The sequence below is a fragment of the Strix uralensis genome, chromosome 3 (genome assembly GCF_047716275.1).
Source record: "Strix uralensis isolate ZFMK-TIS-50842 chromosome 3, bStrUra1, whole genome shotgun sequence".
Lineage (NCBI taxonomy): Eukaryota > Metazoa > Chordata > Aves > Strigiformes > Strigidae > Strix > Strix uralensis.
In genome coordinates, this window is record NC_133974.1 from 107171826 (window position 1) to 107187091 (window position 15266).

The 15266-nt window shown below is 37.7% G+C and overlaps 1 protein-coding gene across 14 annotated transcripts in view; it reads left to right on the forward strand.

Annotated features, from left to right (window-relative positions):
* MARK1 (microtubule affinity regulating kinase 1) overlaps positions 1–15266 on the forward strand; it is a 59945-nt gene that overhangs the window by 13117 nt on the left and 31562 nt on the right. For 11 of the 14 annotated variants that reach the window (XR_012628268.1, XM_074863765.1, XM_074863760.1 and 8 more), the window contains exons 2-3: positions 9747–9950; positions 10647–10700. Coding sequence is in view for 13 of the 14 variants with exons in the window: in XM_074863765.1 (XP_074719866.1) it covers positions 9747–9950; positions 10647–10700 (258 nt within the window). In the remaining variant the exon portion in view is untranslated. Of the gene's footprint in view, positions 1–9746; positions 9951–10646; positions 10701–11126; positions 12097–15266 lie in introns of those variants that run through there. The other 3 variants (XM_074863757.1, XM_074863759.1, XM_074863764.1) reach the window with 2 other exon arrangements.

The window sequence follows — 15266 nt, forward strand, 5'->3', positions numbered from 1 at the left end:
TATATTTCTGAAGTGCTAAATCATGATTGTTTGTGATCACAAATAATTGAAGGCCAAAGGTTAAAATAGGTGGTTGCATGAGTTTAGAAAAAAGGGGCTCCAAGGAGATTGTAGTCTGAGCTCGGTGTAGAGCACGCTCTTTGATCGTAAGATATGAGCTTGTCCAAGGGGCATACAGTGTTTGGATAGCTTGAAGTTAAGCATAAATCTGTGCAAGGTTGGGAATATATTTGCTAAGTTGAAATGTGGTGTAGCATTATCCACATAAAGGTAAATAGCTACTACAACCCAACTGACAACATTTTATTTGATCTGTTAATTACATGAAAAACAGGGCAGAGAGCACTCAGCAGAAGGCAGTTTTCACTTTGTTCTGGTTTTTTTCATTGAGTTCCCCATGACCCACTATACCAGCTGGCTTGGATACATCATCATAATCTTGCTCTGTATGTAAAACATATTTACACTTTCAGACAACCAACTAAGTTTAGTGGCGTCCTTACAACTTTATCTGCAGTTCCTACTATTAGATCAGGCTCTGTTAGACTGTTCTCAGTAGATAAAGCAGTTGTAACGGAATGCTGCTTGAGTGCAAGCTTATTGGTAGAAGTGTCCTACACCATCTAAGGTGCTTCCTCCTCCTAGGAACGTGGCTGGTTTTCCTGTGTCAAAATATGCATTACTCCTCAAAGTCAACCTTTGTATCATTGCTTACAAAAAAAAAAATGTCTGCAGAATGCTGAGTCTGATTATATCCTGGCTTAAATATTAAAACTGCATCTCCTTGGCAGATGAGGTCCAGTAGGCACTCTGTGCTTCAGTCTTCTGAGGCAAGACTTGTTAATGACATCAGAAGGCCTTGCTGAAGAGAGATGGACCAGGAAATATTATCAAGCCTTGAAGCTGAAGAAAATAAGCTAGTATGCTCTAGTGTAAGAGGCCATGAAAGTGCTGTCCAGGTCAGGAAGGATTCCCTGCCCTTGCCCTGAAAGCTGCAGCTCCTGTGGAAGGGTGTGAGATAGGCCCTATTAATCTGCTGTAGCTCCATGCATTTTTTTCTTCTTTTAATTCTCAAAATTATCTTGTTGCCCAGCTACTTTTAGATACATTGGTGTCAAGTGTACTGTATTGTATGAAGGGAAATCTTAAGAGGAATCTCCATACCCTCTAGATTAGACTTCCAAGATCCCTATATGTCAAAAGAAAATCCTTCTGAGTATTGGGTAACTTCATTTGAAACATAGCTTAACGTGATCCTCGAATATCAGAGTCCTGCACTGCCCTGCAGTTTCTTTTCTAGGACATGTGTGCATCAATTAGTATGTATTGCTATCAGGTTGGATATTTTAATTGGTCATCTCTTCACTTTTTAGAAGCAAGCTTTGCTTCCAAGTTAATAAGACCTTGAGGTAAAATAGTCTTCAAACTAAGATGGTGATTTGTCTTGATGGATTCATCTTTGGATCCATTGGATGAATCCAGTAACGGGGATGTAAAGACTTTAGAAATGCTGTCCAGCTTGCTAGAGGAGTAACTTAATTTTCTCTTTTATGTAGCAGAAATGTTAAGGGTGCTTTGCCCATGCACGTCACTCCTAAAGGGTAACTGCTTAAGCTCGCGTTGTGTGCTCTTCTGTCTCGCACACCCAGTGCAGGTAAACAGCACAAATCAGCAGGTCTACTTATTTGTTTGTGGGATTTCTTTTGTTTGTTGGGTTTTTTGTTTGTTTTTTTCCCCCATCCTTGTGTTTTTTTACCTTGTTGTGGAATGGGAATAAGTATCTCCTGGCTAAAGTTTCACTACTGGTGTTGATTTACCTCTGGATTATCAAGAAAAGTGGTGTGATCAATTTTCTTTTCCATGTTGTTCCTGTTCTGACAATGTGGTTCCACATGGAGCTGATGTGGCACCACCTTCCTGATGCTGGGTGTTCCCCTTCTTCCTTGGGCCTATGCTGATGTCTGGGAAACTGGGGGGGGGGTGGTGGGGGGGGGGGAGGTGGTGTACATGTGCTGAGGGAGCTGGAGGTTACCCTGGCAGAAGAGTTGTTAGGTTTTGTCTGGCTTGGCTCCCTGTGTTGGCTCTCCATCCTGCTGCCCCAGTGGTACTGTGGCTGTAGGTGGGTGTAGGCATGTGAGCAGTGTTGGGTCGGCTTCAGCAGCCTTCATGCCACATGTGGACTCTTCCAGAGTTGTTTTAGGTATACAATGGGCAAGGAAAAAATTCCCATTTTGTAAACTTTGAAAGAAAGAATGAATTGGGATTCAGAGCCTGGTCCCAATTAGCTGCGTGTAGGCTTTCCTTCTGTAGAAAAAAGCTCAGCTGGCTCAGAAAACTGTTTGATCATGAGTGTCAGAGACACTTAGTGCTATAATCTGGTTGCTCTTTTGTGAGTAAACCTTGCCTCTTGCTGCTGTTCTTCTTGTCTTGAGGCAAGCCTCAGGTTTCCAGATTGTAGTCTCCAGACTGTAGAAACAGCCTTTTCCCCTCAGTTTTGAAGTTTGATATTAAAGGATTTCCACTTCTTGTACTCCTGCAAATGTTTGAGAAGCTTCATGTGCTTGACATGATCCTGAACTGTAAGTTGTTTCATGTCTCTCTTCTCCTGCCTTTCATCAGGCCAGTTGAAAAATGACCTGGCTGCATCATTTATAAGTGCAATAAAAACTCCTGCCAGTTTCCTTTGCCAGAAGTTTTGCTTTCTGGGTGTGTTCCTGTTCTTGTTTGGTTGGTTCAATTAATGATCAACATTAGCATTTTCTTTTCTTTTTTTTTTTTTTTCTTTTTACTGAGGTTTTTTGAGCAACCTGTGAGTGCTGTGGCATTTGGCCGCAGTGCCCTGTACCTGCCTGCGTCTCTGGGTGCTGGCAGGATGTCCTGGGTGGGCTGGGAACACTCACTGGGAGCTGTGTACTGGCAGGTTTGGAAATCTCATGCAATAAGTCAAAAAAGTCTGGCGAGGTTAAACTGATCACCTCCTGAGGAAAGAGCAGTGGCTGGCAAGAAATGTTGAAAGAACTCTCTCTGTGGGAAGGACACTGTTTAAAGGTGTCCAGGAGGCTGCAGCAGGAAGTCTTTCTCCTTCCTTCCCCCTGCCTGCCTTAAGTGCTTTTCTTCAAAAACATGGGTTCATGTTAGGTTTCATGGGTGAGGGACGTTAACCATTTTATTTTGACAAAATAAGAAACAGTTTATTCTTTTGCTTGGTAGGGCTTGACTGTAGCTTCTAGTACTATACCAAATGACAAATAAAAATGAGTAAATGTGAGGATTTTAGGAAAAACTCTTTTTTTGGTGTTTTTTTTTTTTTTTTTTCCCCCCTCCCTTGGTTCCACCTGTGGTTTACTGCAGCAGCATTTAGCTGGTTTGTCTCAATTTTCACTGGGGCTACAGGGAGGGTTCAGTTTTGTTGCTGCAGTTAATGGAGATGATGTGGGCCAACTGTCCTGAATTAGCCCTGGAAAATCTTGTTTGTGTGTTTGGGATGAGTCAGGAAGGAAAGTGCCAGGTTGAAATAACTGTGCCAATTCTGAGTGAAATGGAACAAAGGCAGGAAGGTCCTGTTCTTCTGCACCTGCACGCCTGGCCGGGCTGAGGGCTTCGGGCCCAGGGAGAGGAGGAAGCCTGTTAGCTGAGTTCAGGTTACGAGACCTGATTTAATTCCATGAAGGTATTTGTTTTTCTGAAGTATTTTGACTGACCTCTCAGGGGAGGACCGGTGCATTTTTAAAATTTTTTTATCATTTAAATAAAAAGTATCTGTGATTCCATGTGATAATGAACTCCACCCTCCATATGACATCACTGCTGCATTAAAGAAAAATAAAAATCAATTGGGAGCAAGCTTAACTACAGCATGGTTATGTTAGCTGTGTATAATGCTGCACTGGTAGATCATGGGCTCTGTTTTCTATCCTCGATTGCTTCGAGCATGGAGCCGTAAGCATTACCTCCTGGGTAGTTTGTGATTAGAAAAACAATTCTGTCTCTAAGTTGGCAAACTGATTACTGATATGTTTCACAAAGCTATGTTGATCACTTTAAAACAAACAAAACAAAAAACCCCAAACAAAACAAAAAACCCAACCAAAACTTCTAAGGGGCTTAGATACCATAGTAACAAGCACAGGATAAGATCTACCCAATGCTCAGCATAAGTTTACCTATTGCCAGCATATATGTATGCTTTTAGAAAGGAATCTTTATTGTGTATTGACATAAAGGGGTTGTATTTCACCTTGCAATAGAAATGTTTTACTATTAGCTTTGAAGTTGGTTTTTTGAAATAATATTACAATTGAGAAGAAAAGGAGATACTAAAAAAGAGTAAGGGGGAGTTACTTTGTTTAATATCTCACTTGATGCTATATATTGACTTCTAGGCTTATAGCTTGGATTTTTTTTTAAAAAGTTTTATAAAATGCTTTTCAGGGTTATAGCATCAGTTAATTAAATGTTTCCATATGCTTGACTGAGGCGAGTTTTATTTGAATTCATTGTTATTGCTAATAGCTTCAAGCTCTTTCAAAAGTTCATGCCTAGAATTCCTACATATTATGTAAATCTGATATAAACAGAAAGATGCACATGCTTGTGTGTGATTATTTTCTTTGTGCACTTCTGGAAAGCCTGCGTGAGCAAGCTCAGGGTATGGGTAAAATTTTGTGTGATTCTCTTATGTCTCTGCCATGCATTGACCTTGGTATCTGATTTAAAATCTGTATATACTTTTTTCCCCTCATTGTGTGTGTTTGTTTCTTGTTGTTTTCTGAGCTAAGTCCTGCATATTATCCTGTTTCAGTGGAGTAAGTTGATTGCTTTGGGTTGTGGCTGCTTTTTTTAATAACAAAGTTTCTATCATGCATTCCCAATCTAGTATGCATTTAATTGCTGATAAGAAATTATGAAAAGAATCATGTGTGCGTACATTCAGTCTTTTTAATTGCCCCCTCTAAAGCACTCTTTCATGTGTTAGATATGAAAAGTTAGAGTAGATAGTGCTCTATTAATGCTTTGACTGAGATCAGAGGTGCTTTAGTAATTGTAGTATGACGCGACAGGTACACGTGGCAAGAGTAAGCTGTGTTTTTGTGCAGATACGAGGTTTACCTGGAAGAGGAGTGAAACCCCTTCTTCTGGCACTAGCTGATGGATCAGGTACTATCATCTTGTGCAGTTCAGAGTTGCACCATGCTTCATGTCTGTAAACCTGCACCTCAGGGTGCTCTTGCTTTGTGATGCAGAACAAGCTGATCTGAACATTTCTGTTGGTTTCTGCATTGAGGTTTATGTAGATCTTTCAAAAAATTGGACTCTTCTGATTTAGTTTGATTGTTGCTTCAGCATAAGAAAAAGGCTTGCTTGAGGTGTTTGCTAGAAGCTCCTAGGTCCTAAAGGAATAGTTACAGACAGCAGGCAGTTAAAACATGAAAACAGCTGGACATCCAGAACACTGCTTCACATCTTTCTCCCCTTTCCTTCCCCTGTATTGTGAATCAAAGCTGTTGCAGATCAGAGCTGCTTAGAAGATGGTCTTCTAAACCCTTCAGACTCCCTCTGAGCTAGCTATTTTGATTATCTTGCAAAATATAACAGCTGTTACAAATGTTCACATGTATGGAACGTGCTTGAAAATGTTTGGAGTTCTGAATATAAAAATTGGCCACAAGAAACAGGAGATAATATTGAGAGAGGAAGTGTGATGATGTGCCTTTTCTAGCACTGCGTGTGCATACTTTGCTTCTGCGGACTGACTGTACCAAGGAATTTGCCTTTCAGTAATTCAAGAAGGGGAAAATTCAGGACTAAGACATTTGTTTAATCAAGTGAGTTGTATTTGTAGGCAGATAGATGTGTAGAAATTACCCTGTTACTCAGAAGGGCCATTGAAGCCTTCAGTGTTGTTTGATTGAGAGAGACTGTGTGGTTTGGTGGTCGAAATGATTTTGGGGACTTTTTAAGACTAAGCTGTAAGAGCAGTTAATATATGTGATGATGTAATATTAATTACAGTGTAATCTGTGAGAATACTACTGCACTGGCTAGCTAAGTGGGTAAAGGACGCTGAATAAGTAGAGTAGCGGAGCACACGCTTTGTACCTACTTTGTGGGGTTAGTTCTTCTGCACTTTCTCAAAGATAATGTGTCTGGGTATTGGGTCATCTTGCTTTTGCAAAGCTGCCTTGGGTAAACAAGGAAAACGATAGCTTTGAGTCTCAGGGAAGCAATGGGTCAGATTAACTCTTGTGATTTTAGTGCCATTGACTGTCTGTGATAACTTTAATGGAATGTCTCAGAAACAAGCCTTGTTAGGAGTAATAAGTGTTAGTTGAGCTCTCTTCAGTCTCAATCTAAAATTGAATGCTAGGATTACTTTTTTTGAGATTTCTGAAAATGTGGTGGATTTTGATCTGTATGGGTTTTTGTTTTGTTTTTTTAATATTTGACTAATGTGCAAAATACCTAAATGGCTGCGCTAATACACTGTTTCAGCCCTAAACTTTTGTTACTGCTGCACCTTTTTTATTTAGAATTGCATTTTATTTTAAGAAACATCTAATTTTGTGTTGATTTCTAGACATTTAAGTGACATAAACTGAACATACAGGAAGTCATGTTTATGATGTACTAGTAAGGTAGTGTTTCCCGCTACATTGTGTATATATTAAGATATATTATCAAGATATCTAGAGAAATACCAGAATCCCTAATTAAAATCCTGTGTAGGAAATCCAGGTTGTTAGCTGGAATTGTTTTTAGATGGCAGTGAACTTCAAGGAGAGTGTTGGTTTTTACAGCCCACTTGTTTCCAGCACCCTGAAAAATTTCTCAGAATTTAGAGATTGTTCTTCTGAAATGACATTTTTAAATAGCCACACAGTAGCTGATGCATAATGAATGAATGCATTGTAATGGACCAGAAAGGTCTTAAAACTACATAGCCTGTTTTTCTAGACAGTGTGGATATTCCATGCTTCTGTGGAATACAGCTTTGACATTGTTTCGAAATAATCTCAGAGATACTGTTTGACCTAACTTGATTTTTTTTTCCAACATCTTAACCTTGTTATGTTTCCATTTCATTGAATGCTGATTTCTAGAAGTTGATGAGTTTCTAGATTAAATTCCTCTGTACTTTCCAACAATAGCAAGCTGTTTATGTGCAAAAGAGAGGCCTATTGCAAGGCTTAAGAAGAATAATTACAATTCAGTGCTGTTGAAATTCAGAAACTTTTTTTATATATATATAGTGTCTCACAAACGAAGAAACTTGACCTTCTTTATGCATGTTTTCTCTCATCCTTGGGCATAGCTGGGGAGAATGGTTGAATCTGAAGATAATCTGTCTAAGAGGCAATAATTGAGAAATTATCCAGATGAGCTTAGTTTTTCTGTCACAAAAAGAGCAAAATCCAGAATTGTCATGACCATGAACCTTGTTACTGTTTTTCTCTTCAGATTTGGTTCAGTGTTACATTGTCATTATGATCAAATAACTGCTTTCCCTGTTAAATTTGCTTTAAAATGGTCTATCTTGTGAAGCCATCTTTCACTTTGCCTATGACATTGGCTTTGCTTGCCTGTCCAACTGTTTATTTACAAGATCCCTTCAAGTATCTACTGGAAGTAGGTTAATGCTGTGAAGCATATGAAATTGGCAATTGATATTAGGCTTTCTAATGCCTCTTGTAGGCATTGTATTTCAAGTAGTGAAGATCTAATTGTGTGCATAAATAGGCTCAAAGACTTAAAACTTGTGTAGCAGAGTGCTGTAGCTCTGGACAGGGTTCTAGGTACAGCTATAATATTATTAGCACCATACAAATACTGATGTTGCAGGGTGTTTTCTTAGGCGAGACCTATTTGGGCTCTGGTTTATTGCATGTAGGACTAGTGTCCAATGTTGAAGGAATGTTTCAAAGCCTCTTTGCCTGGAGCTGTCCTTCTGATCCTCTCTTTCCAAGTCCACAGAAAGTATTTTAATTACGTGCTTCTAAAGGATAAATACTATTGCTAGCATGTTATTTTATGGTTGGATAAATGTGTCTGATACACAGAATCTAAACATGCCTGCTTGCTTGGTTCCGCAGTAGTTCAGAAAACAGTTTAGCAGTGGGGGTAAAGTAGTATTTTCCAGAGACACTCGGGTAATGAAAAGACAAACAGAAAATTATATTTAGGACTGTTCTCCTGGACATAGTGAATAATTAATAATGCTGGAGGTGATGTAAGCAGAGTTGTGCTACATTTGGGAAGAACATTCTGGTTGTGGTATACTCCTTGTTTTTTCCGGTTGTGTTGCAGCTGTTTGCTAGTTTTCCCAATTCTACTAGTGCTTATGTCCTGAAATAACTCTGCTTGGCTCAGTGGGACTATCTGTAGGCCTGGGTGTTTACAGGAGGGGATTGACTTCAGTCTATAATAAATGCACACTGAAGTTTGAAGCACTGCTTTAAATTCTATTTTGTATAAGAAAATAATTACTTGCATAAGGAATGACGGGTGAGATCAGCATATACCAACATTAGGCTGGATATTGGGGGACACAGTGAAACCTCCCACTGCCTTCTGACTCCGCTTTCAGCTTAAGGTCAAAGATCTTCGAAACCTTTGGTCTCTAAAGAAACAGGCTCAGTTAGTGCTCAGTACAAGGGTATCGAGATACCCACTTTTTGATTGAAGCAGTGAAAAATAGGAAAATAATAAGGTGTCTTTTGAGTTTTGTTGATCCTTTATGCTTAGCAGAAACTGAGTGAGCTGGGAGTAAGCATGCCTTTCTGTTACAAAATGTAAAAACTGGTCTGAGAAGACACTGTTTCTACCTACAGTATTTGCCTGCCTTTAAATCTCTAACTTAAAAAATTAGAGGCTAAATTTTACCTGTTAAACATTTGTACCCATCTGCCACTGTTAGAAAGCATTTGAAATACTGAAACACTTAACACCCCTTTGACATCTTCTGTTACTTTGGTTTCTCCTTGGAACATTTCCAAGCCCTATCTGTGTCTTGCCCCTTATATACTTGGAAGTTAAAGAGTACAGAAGCACTGCAGATCTCAGTGACTAACATTTAATGTGGGATGATGTGTTGGCATGCATTAAAAATAACATCCTTTTAGTTCTTCAGACTTTTTGAGATTTAAAATGTATTTATGAGATATCATGGAGGGTTTTAAGAACGGATTATTGTTTTTAAATGAAGATGTAGATTGTTCATTACTTGAAAACTTCTGTGATTTACAAAAAGATGCAAATGAGTTTGGGGAACAAAGCTTACTTGAAAAATTTTTTCTCATAACGCTATTTGAGTAAAGAAAGTTAAAAAATAGAGTGAAACCTTGTTTTCAAATATACAAAAGTACAAATATTTTTTGTACTGTGTATTTTTAAAAAAGTAAATTTGGTTATGATTAGACAAGTTTATTTGCAACGTAATGGTGTAGTGTGTAGTTTGGCATAGTTTCCTATTTTAAAAAAGTCTGCAGTGGTTTGTTGATTACTGCCTAGGTGTCTCTAGTGTTACATTTGGAGCTGGTAAAATCTTTCTGCAGACCTTTTTCTTGAGACATGCATCAAACTGCCCAAAGACAGTGTGTTCTGCTTAGGCTACCATCCAAAATTATCAGTTATATAGTAGAAGTAAATGAATGACTCCCCTCTACACCTTTTTATGGTTTTAGTCTATTTTGCTGCAACTGTCTAAAATCCAAGTAGCTAAATTCCCAACTCTTTTATCTGCCTTCCAGCATACCTCTGTGGATGGATACACTGAACCACATGTCCAGCCTATCAAGTCGAGTAGCAGACAAAACATCCCTCGATGTAGAAACTCCATTACATCTACCAATGAAGAGCATCCTCACATTGGAAATTATCGCTTACTGAAAACAATAGGAAAAGGAAATTTTGCCAAAGTGAAACTGGCAAGGCATGTGCTTACTGGAAGAGAGGTAAGCCTTTCAAAAAAAGAAAACAAACAAAAAAAAGGCTGTCAGTGTGTTTTATCTTCTCTTTGGCTATCTTTATAAGTATTTCTGCTATTCTTTTACCTTTCTCTTCTGATTTTTCGTCATCATAAAGCAAGATGTAAAGAGGCTGTTTCAGGATACAGGAAAGGTTACCTGAGGTGCCTGAGTTTTCTTCCTGTAACCACTCACCCATTTTTTTTAAAATGTAACTTCTTGGTGAGGAGATCAAAAAGCTTGTTGCACATAAAGGGGTATTTTGGAGCTGGGAGAGCATCTGTTCATCCCCAAGGATTTCCAAAACAGAAGATAAATCTATTGATAGATTTCATTGATATTGATTATCTACGCATTTATCAACAGATTGATAGATCCTGATGTTGAAATATATTGATAGATAGATCTTGTGTTTGGAGGGCCTGGTTTTGCAGTGGACAGGATAATATTATCTGACAGAAGTATAAAACTGATTCCTTGGTGGTACCATCTGGTGGCAAAGTTCTGAGCTCCTGCTAGTAGATCCTTATAGGTAAGGAAATTTTGCTTGATGAAATGCATAAAAGCAGACATATATGCATGTCTTATAGGCACATCTATGCTTTTGCTCATGGAGGTGCAATATATTTTTATTCAAACATTTTTCTGAGTTTAATAATCCATGGTGGTTTGTTTTTTCCCAAGGTTGCTGTGAAAATAATAGATAAAACACAGCTAAATCCTACTAGTCTGCAAAAGGTAAGAATATACCATAACATCTGAAATTCTATAAACGGTTGAACTGTGATCTTTTGTTTACTTGACAAAAATATTTGGTCCCTTTATCTTGCTAAACAAACATCTTTGTGTATGCATGACCTTGGGGGAGACAGTGGTATCCTACTGTCTTTGCTACAACGTGCATGTGCAATTTGTCTGAGGGCAGTTACTGTATGTGGTTCCTATCTAAGCATTGCTTCTTTGCTCTTCCTTCCTCCTCCAGTTTTACTCTTTGCTGACAATAAAATTTGTATCTAATTACGTACACAAGTAGTTTGTCTAAATATTAAGTCAAGACGTAGTGCTGTAAAGGAGGGTATTTTTCTTGAATTTGTCTTTAATGTAGTAATTGGTTTTTGTGGACTTGTAAGTTTTAATGGTTTTGTTTCACCTTTGTTTTTACAGTCTTTCAACTTTAATAAAGTATTTGTTAAACTCAAGGGACCTTTGGCAGTTACTTTTTTGTGTGTAGAATTGACAAAATGAACATAATCGGAACATTCTTGTTTGTTTGTGTCTGTAGATAAAAATTCAGAAGTCCTTCATAACCATTGTGATAAGTGTTTTAACAAAACCCTGGAGGTTTTTTGTTTGGTTTGGGGTTTTTACTATTTAACTATCTGTACGTTTGGTTTTGGCTGAAGCACAGAAATGTTGTATTGTCCTACTGGAGGTTGCCTATTATAAGAAATTGGGGATATGTTTTATTTACAAATACTACACTGCTGCTGTCTGTAGCCTCTTTCTCTCATTCTACAGCTACGACTTACTGCTCTTCTTTTATCTTTGGCTGCCATTATGTTTATTTTATTGTGCAACTTCTGGTTGTGAGGAGTTAGAAACAACTTTGCTTTCATTTCTTTTTTTTTCTTTGATTTCTTTTAATTCTTTGGTTTATGTAGTTTCTCTTCTGTAGTGTTTTTGTTTGAGTATAGGTTCTTTGGGATTTTGTGGTGGTTTTTTTTAATTCAACCTGCTGTGCAGAGTTCATGCAAAAACTTTGATATCCTTAAGTCCTACACCCTATATTAAGCAAATCTCTTTCTTAATGTTTGAGGTAGTGAAGAGGGACCCACAGAGGCAGTATGTGAGAGAGCATACTGTGGAAATCCGTGTTGCTCACATAGTTTGTTTCCTACTTAGCTTGGTGTTTACACTTGGAGAGCTAGGTGAGTTTGTCTGGTTGTTGAGCAATGAGAGGGTAAAAAAAATATTAAAACTTTTTGGAAAACTAAGCATAAAAAATTTATTTCTGGGATAATTGCTTTAATGATAAAGAAGTTGTATTTCACACAGAAATATTCAATAATAATTCAATAAATCATTCCAAGTATAAATGAAACTTTCATAGCCTACAAAAGACGCTGTCACACCACACAAGTAGTAACAAAATACTCCTGTATTAGTGCACTACTGCTGCTGTTTATTTTTTGATTGAGAAGCTGATAACAAGAGAAACATTAGGTACGTTAGGTACAGTTAGAAGCAGCTTATAGCAGAACTAAGGATAGAAGTTAAATTCAGTGATCTAAGCACAATTCCATTCTTCAATAACTTCTAGAAATATTTATGCCATGCATCTTCTGCTCACACTGGAAAGTGTGATAATTTGTTGGTATAAATCTTTCCTTTGTACCACCTTGATTGTAATTTTCAGGAAAAATCTTTGTTTTGAATCTCTAAATATCTTCGTCTTCTTCCAATTTTCTGAGAATTTTAAGTGAAAGTGAATCCTGATTCCCTGAAAGCTTTTAAGTAAGCTTAAGCACAGTTTTTGCACAGTTGCTCAAGCAACTGTAGTTTTTTAAAGCAAATAAGAGTGGGAGGTTGGTTTATCAGCATGCTTAGAATTACTACTTCTGTTAGTATTTTGACAGGTCATTTGTGTATTGTAAATAATAAAAAAAATTCTTGTTCTGCTCTATGAAATCAGTCATCTTTATTCTTTCTGCACTGAACTATTACTTAAAGTTTGTGATTCTGTACTATATAGTATCACTGTAATGTGAATTTTTAAAATTCTGTCATTAGGGTTATACTGTACATAGGACTGTTAAGTAGTCATTTATTCAAGAGGTGATGTTGTGAATGGGAAGCAATGATAGTAGTATTGTTTTAATAGGAACAAACACTTTTCTAATGAATGTTTATAGAGGAATACTGGAGTATGTTACTGCCACAAAAATACCACTCCTGATGTTGAACCCATCTGAATTAGCATAGTTGAGAATACAGTCTCTAGAGCTTCAAAGCTGGTAAATTGTCAGCAAAACTTTTAGGCCTTCAATAACTGTTGATTTTTTTTGTTGATCAAAGAAGACAAAGATGTAGTGATCTTAGGTACAGGGTCATTCATAAAACCATCCCCTTTCCATCCGCTATAATATAAAGGATACCAAGTGCAAGTAGGTTTTGCCGTAGTACTTGCTACTGACCTAATTAAGTAAAATGAGTTGAGGCATCATAGCTTCTCATGCACTGTTCTGTTTTGTAAATAGAAATATTTGAGCACATACTTCAGTTGCTGAAAGTGTCACACAAGCTGGGTATTTAGTCACGCATATGAAAGCAAAGAAAGGGTTCAGTTTGTTCTTAACAATGTTCTTCAGTGTTATTTATGCCATATAGTATGGACAGGGTATTTTGCAGGCAGTTACTTTAACTTAAACCATCAGATGTTAGGAGATGACACAAGTAAGCTGATCTTGTGAATTTTTAAATTTTGCATCCTTATGCATGCAGTATGATAGTCTTAAGCTATATTTCTTGCTTCAGGACCTCTGCCTCTCTAAATAAACAAACAATGTTGAATTAAGGGTACTCCCTTTTATTTTGTTTTCAATTCATTCACTATGTAGTTCCTATCTTAGTGAGCACCTGTTTAGAAGACAGAGCTGGCTTTTTTTGTGAACTTAGTGACATATTGTACTGACTTAGCTTTTTCCACTGTCATGAACATAGGCATTTGGGTTTCACCATAACTAGAATTTATATCAAAATTGCTATTCTATTTTCTGCATGTCTGCTACATTGAAAGTGTCTTCTGTACTAGCTTCACTAGGGGTGTTTCTGAAATAGCATTTTGTTGCTCTTCAGCAAACTGCTAGTGGAGGAGAAGGTGCTTTTTTTTCTAGGTTTGATTAGCGAGTGACATTTCAGATTTTTCTCTCTTTAGGGGTTATCAGGCTTCTGTTTATTCTTTAAACGTATCTAAAGTCTCAAACTTAGGTTCTTTCTGTTGTGAATAAAAGCAGAACAGAAGTAAAGTAGTAGTAGATTTGGAACAACTTCAATATGTTACCCATTGAAAGCTATGCTTTTTTTGCAACATCCCTTCTCAGTAATGACTTAGAAACTAGAGAAGCATTCAAGCATGTCGTTCAAAGCAAGAAAAAGCCTTGGTTAACTGAAAATTTTTAATTTGATTGTAGTGACTTAAAATAGTAAATTTAAATGTAGATGTCAACCTGACAGCAAGTAGTGTTAGCAATTGTGTGACAGAAGATCTTTGTGCTTTCTGCAGTCTATGCCCTGACAAATAAAACTGGAAATGCAAGAATCAGTTTTTCAAGCTTTGTGACTTTTCCATAGGTGTAAGTTCTACAAACTGAGTATGGTGCTGTCTGTCCTCTACTATAAGTGAAGTTATTGAGGCTACAACCTGTTTGCAACAAGGAGATAATTCTTCAAGAGCTTTTTTGAGTGGTAGTGCTTTGTTCAGAATGAAGAGTGGCCCTATAAAGGGGCGGGGGGGGCGGGGGGGGCGGGGAAGTCAGGGAGCACTTACACCTTCTGAGAGAGCAATATGCTGCTGCTGCTCAAGGAAATAGAGGTGTGCATGAATTCTGAAAGCGCTATTTTTCATCAGTACAATAAATAATTATATAATCCTGCAGCTCACCTTGTCACAAAAGGAGAACTAATCTCACTGTTCTGTCCAGATTTCTATAACATTAACAAACTTGGCTTTGTAGGAAATAACTGTGGTCTTGTTGCTTTAATACATCTCTTCCTTTGCATATAGAGGTATCCTGAGTGTCACTGAGAAGTGTAGTGGATATTGTTTAAAGATACATCTATTTGTAAATACACATTGACATAACTAGTGTTAATGACCAGCATGCTTCTGCAGGGGGAAAGGGAGGGGCAGGAAGGTTTATCCTAAAGTAGTGCTCCATGGAATGCAAGTGTTCCAGTGTAAAATACTGTGCTCATACTTGAATACTGTGCTCATACTTGAATACTGTTAATGCTTTTATTCAAGTGTTATCCATCATTCAGAGATTTTCTACACTGTTTCTCTCTTGTGAGAGAAAATTGGAGGAGTGAACGTTGGCGTTTCCGTAATTCATTACAGTGTGCATTTATACTGGGCCAAATAAAATCCTGAATATGCACCAGGACTCCAGAGAACAGTTCATTTGCCCAGTTTCCATTCTGCTCCCCCTCTGCTGTTTTGAATATCTGATTTAATAATGTTCCCTGATCTTTCTCCCCACTCCACATTTGAGAGACCCTTACACATCCCCTTGGACTGTATGGCCC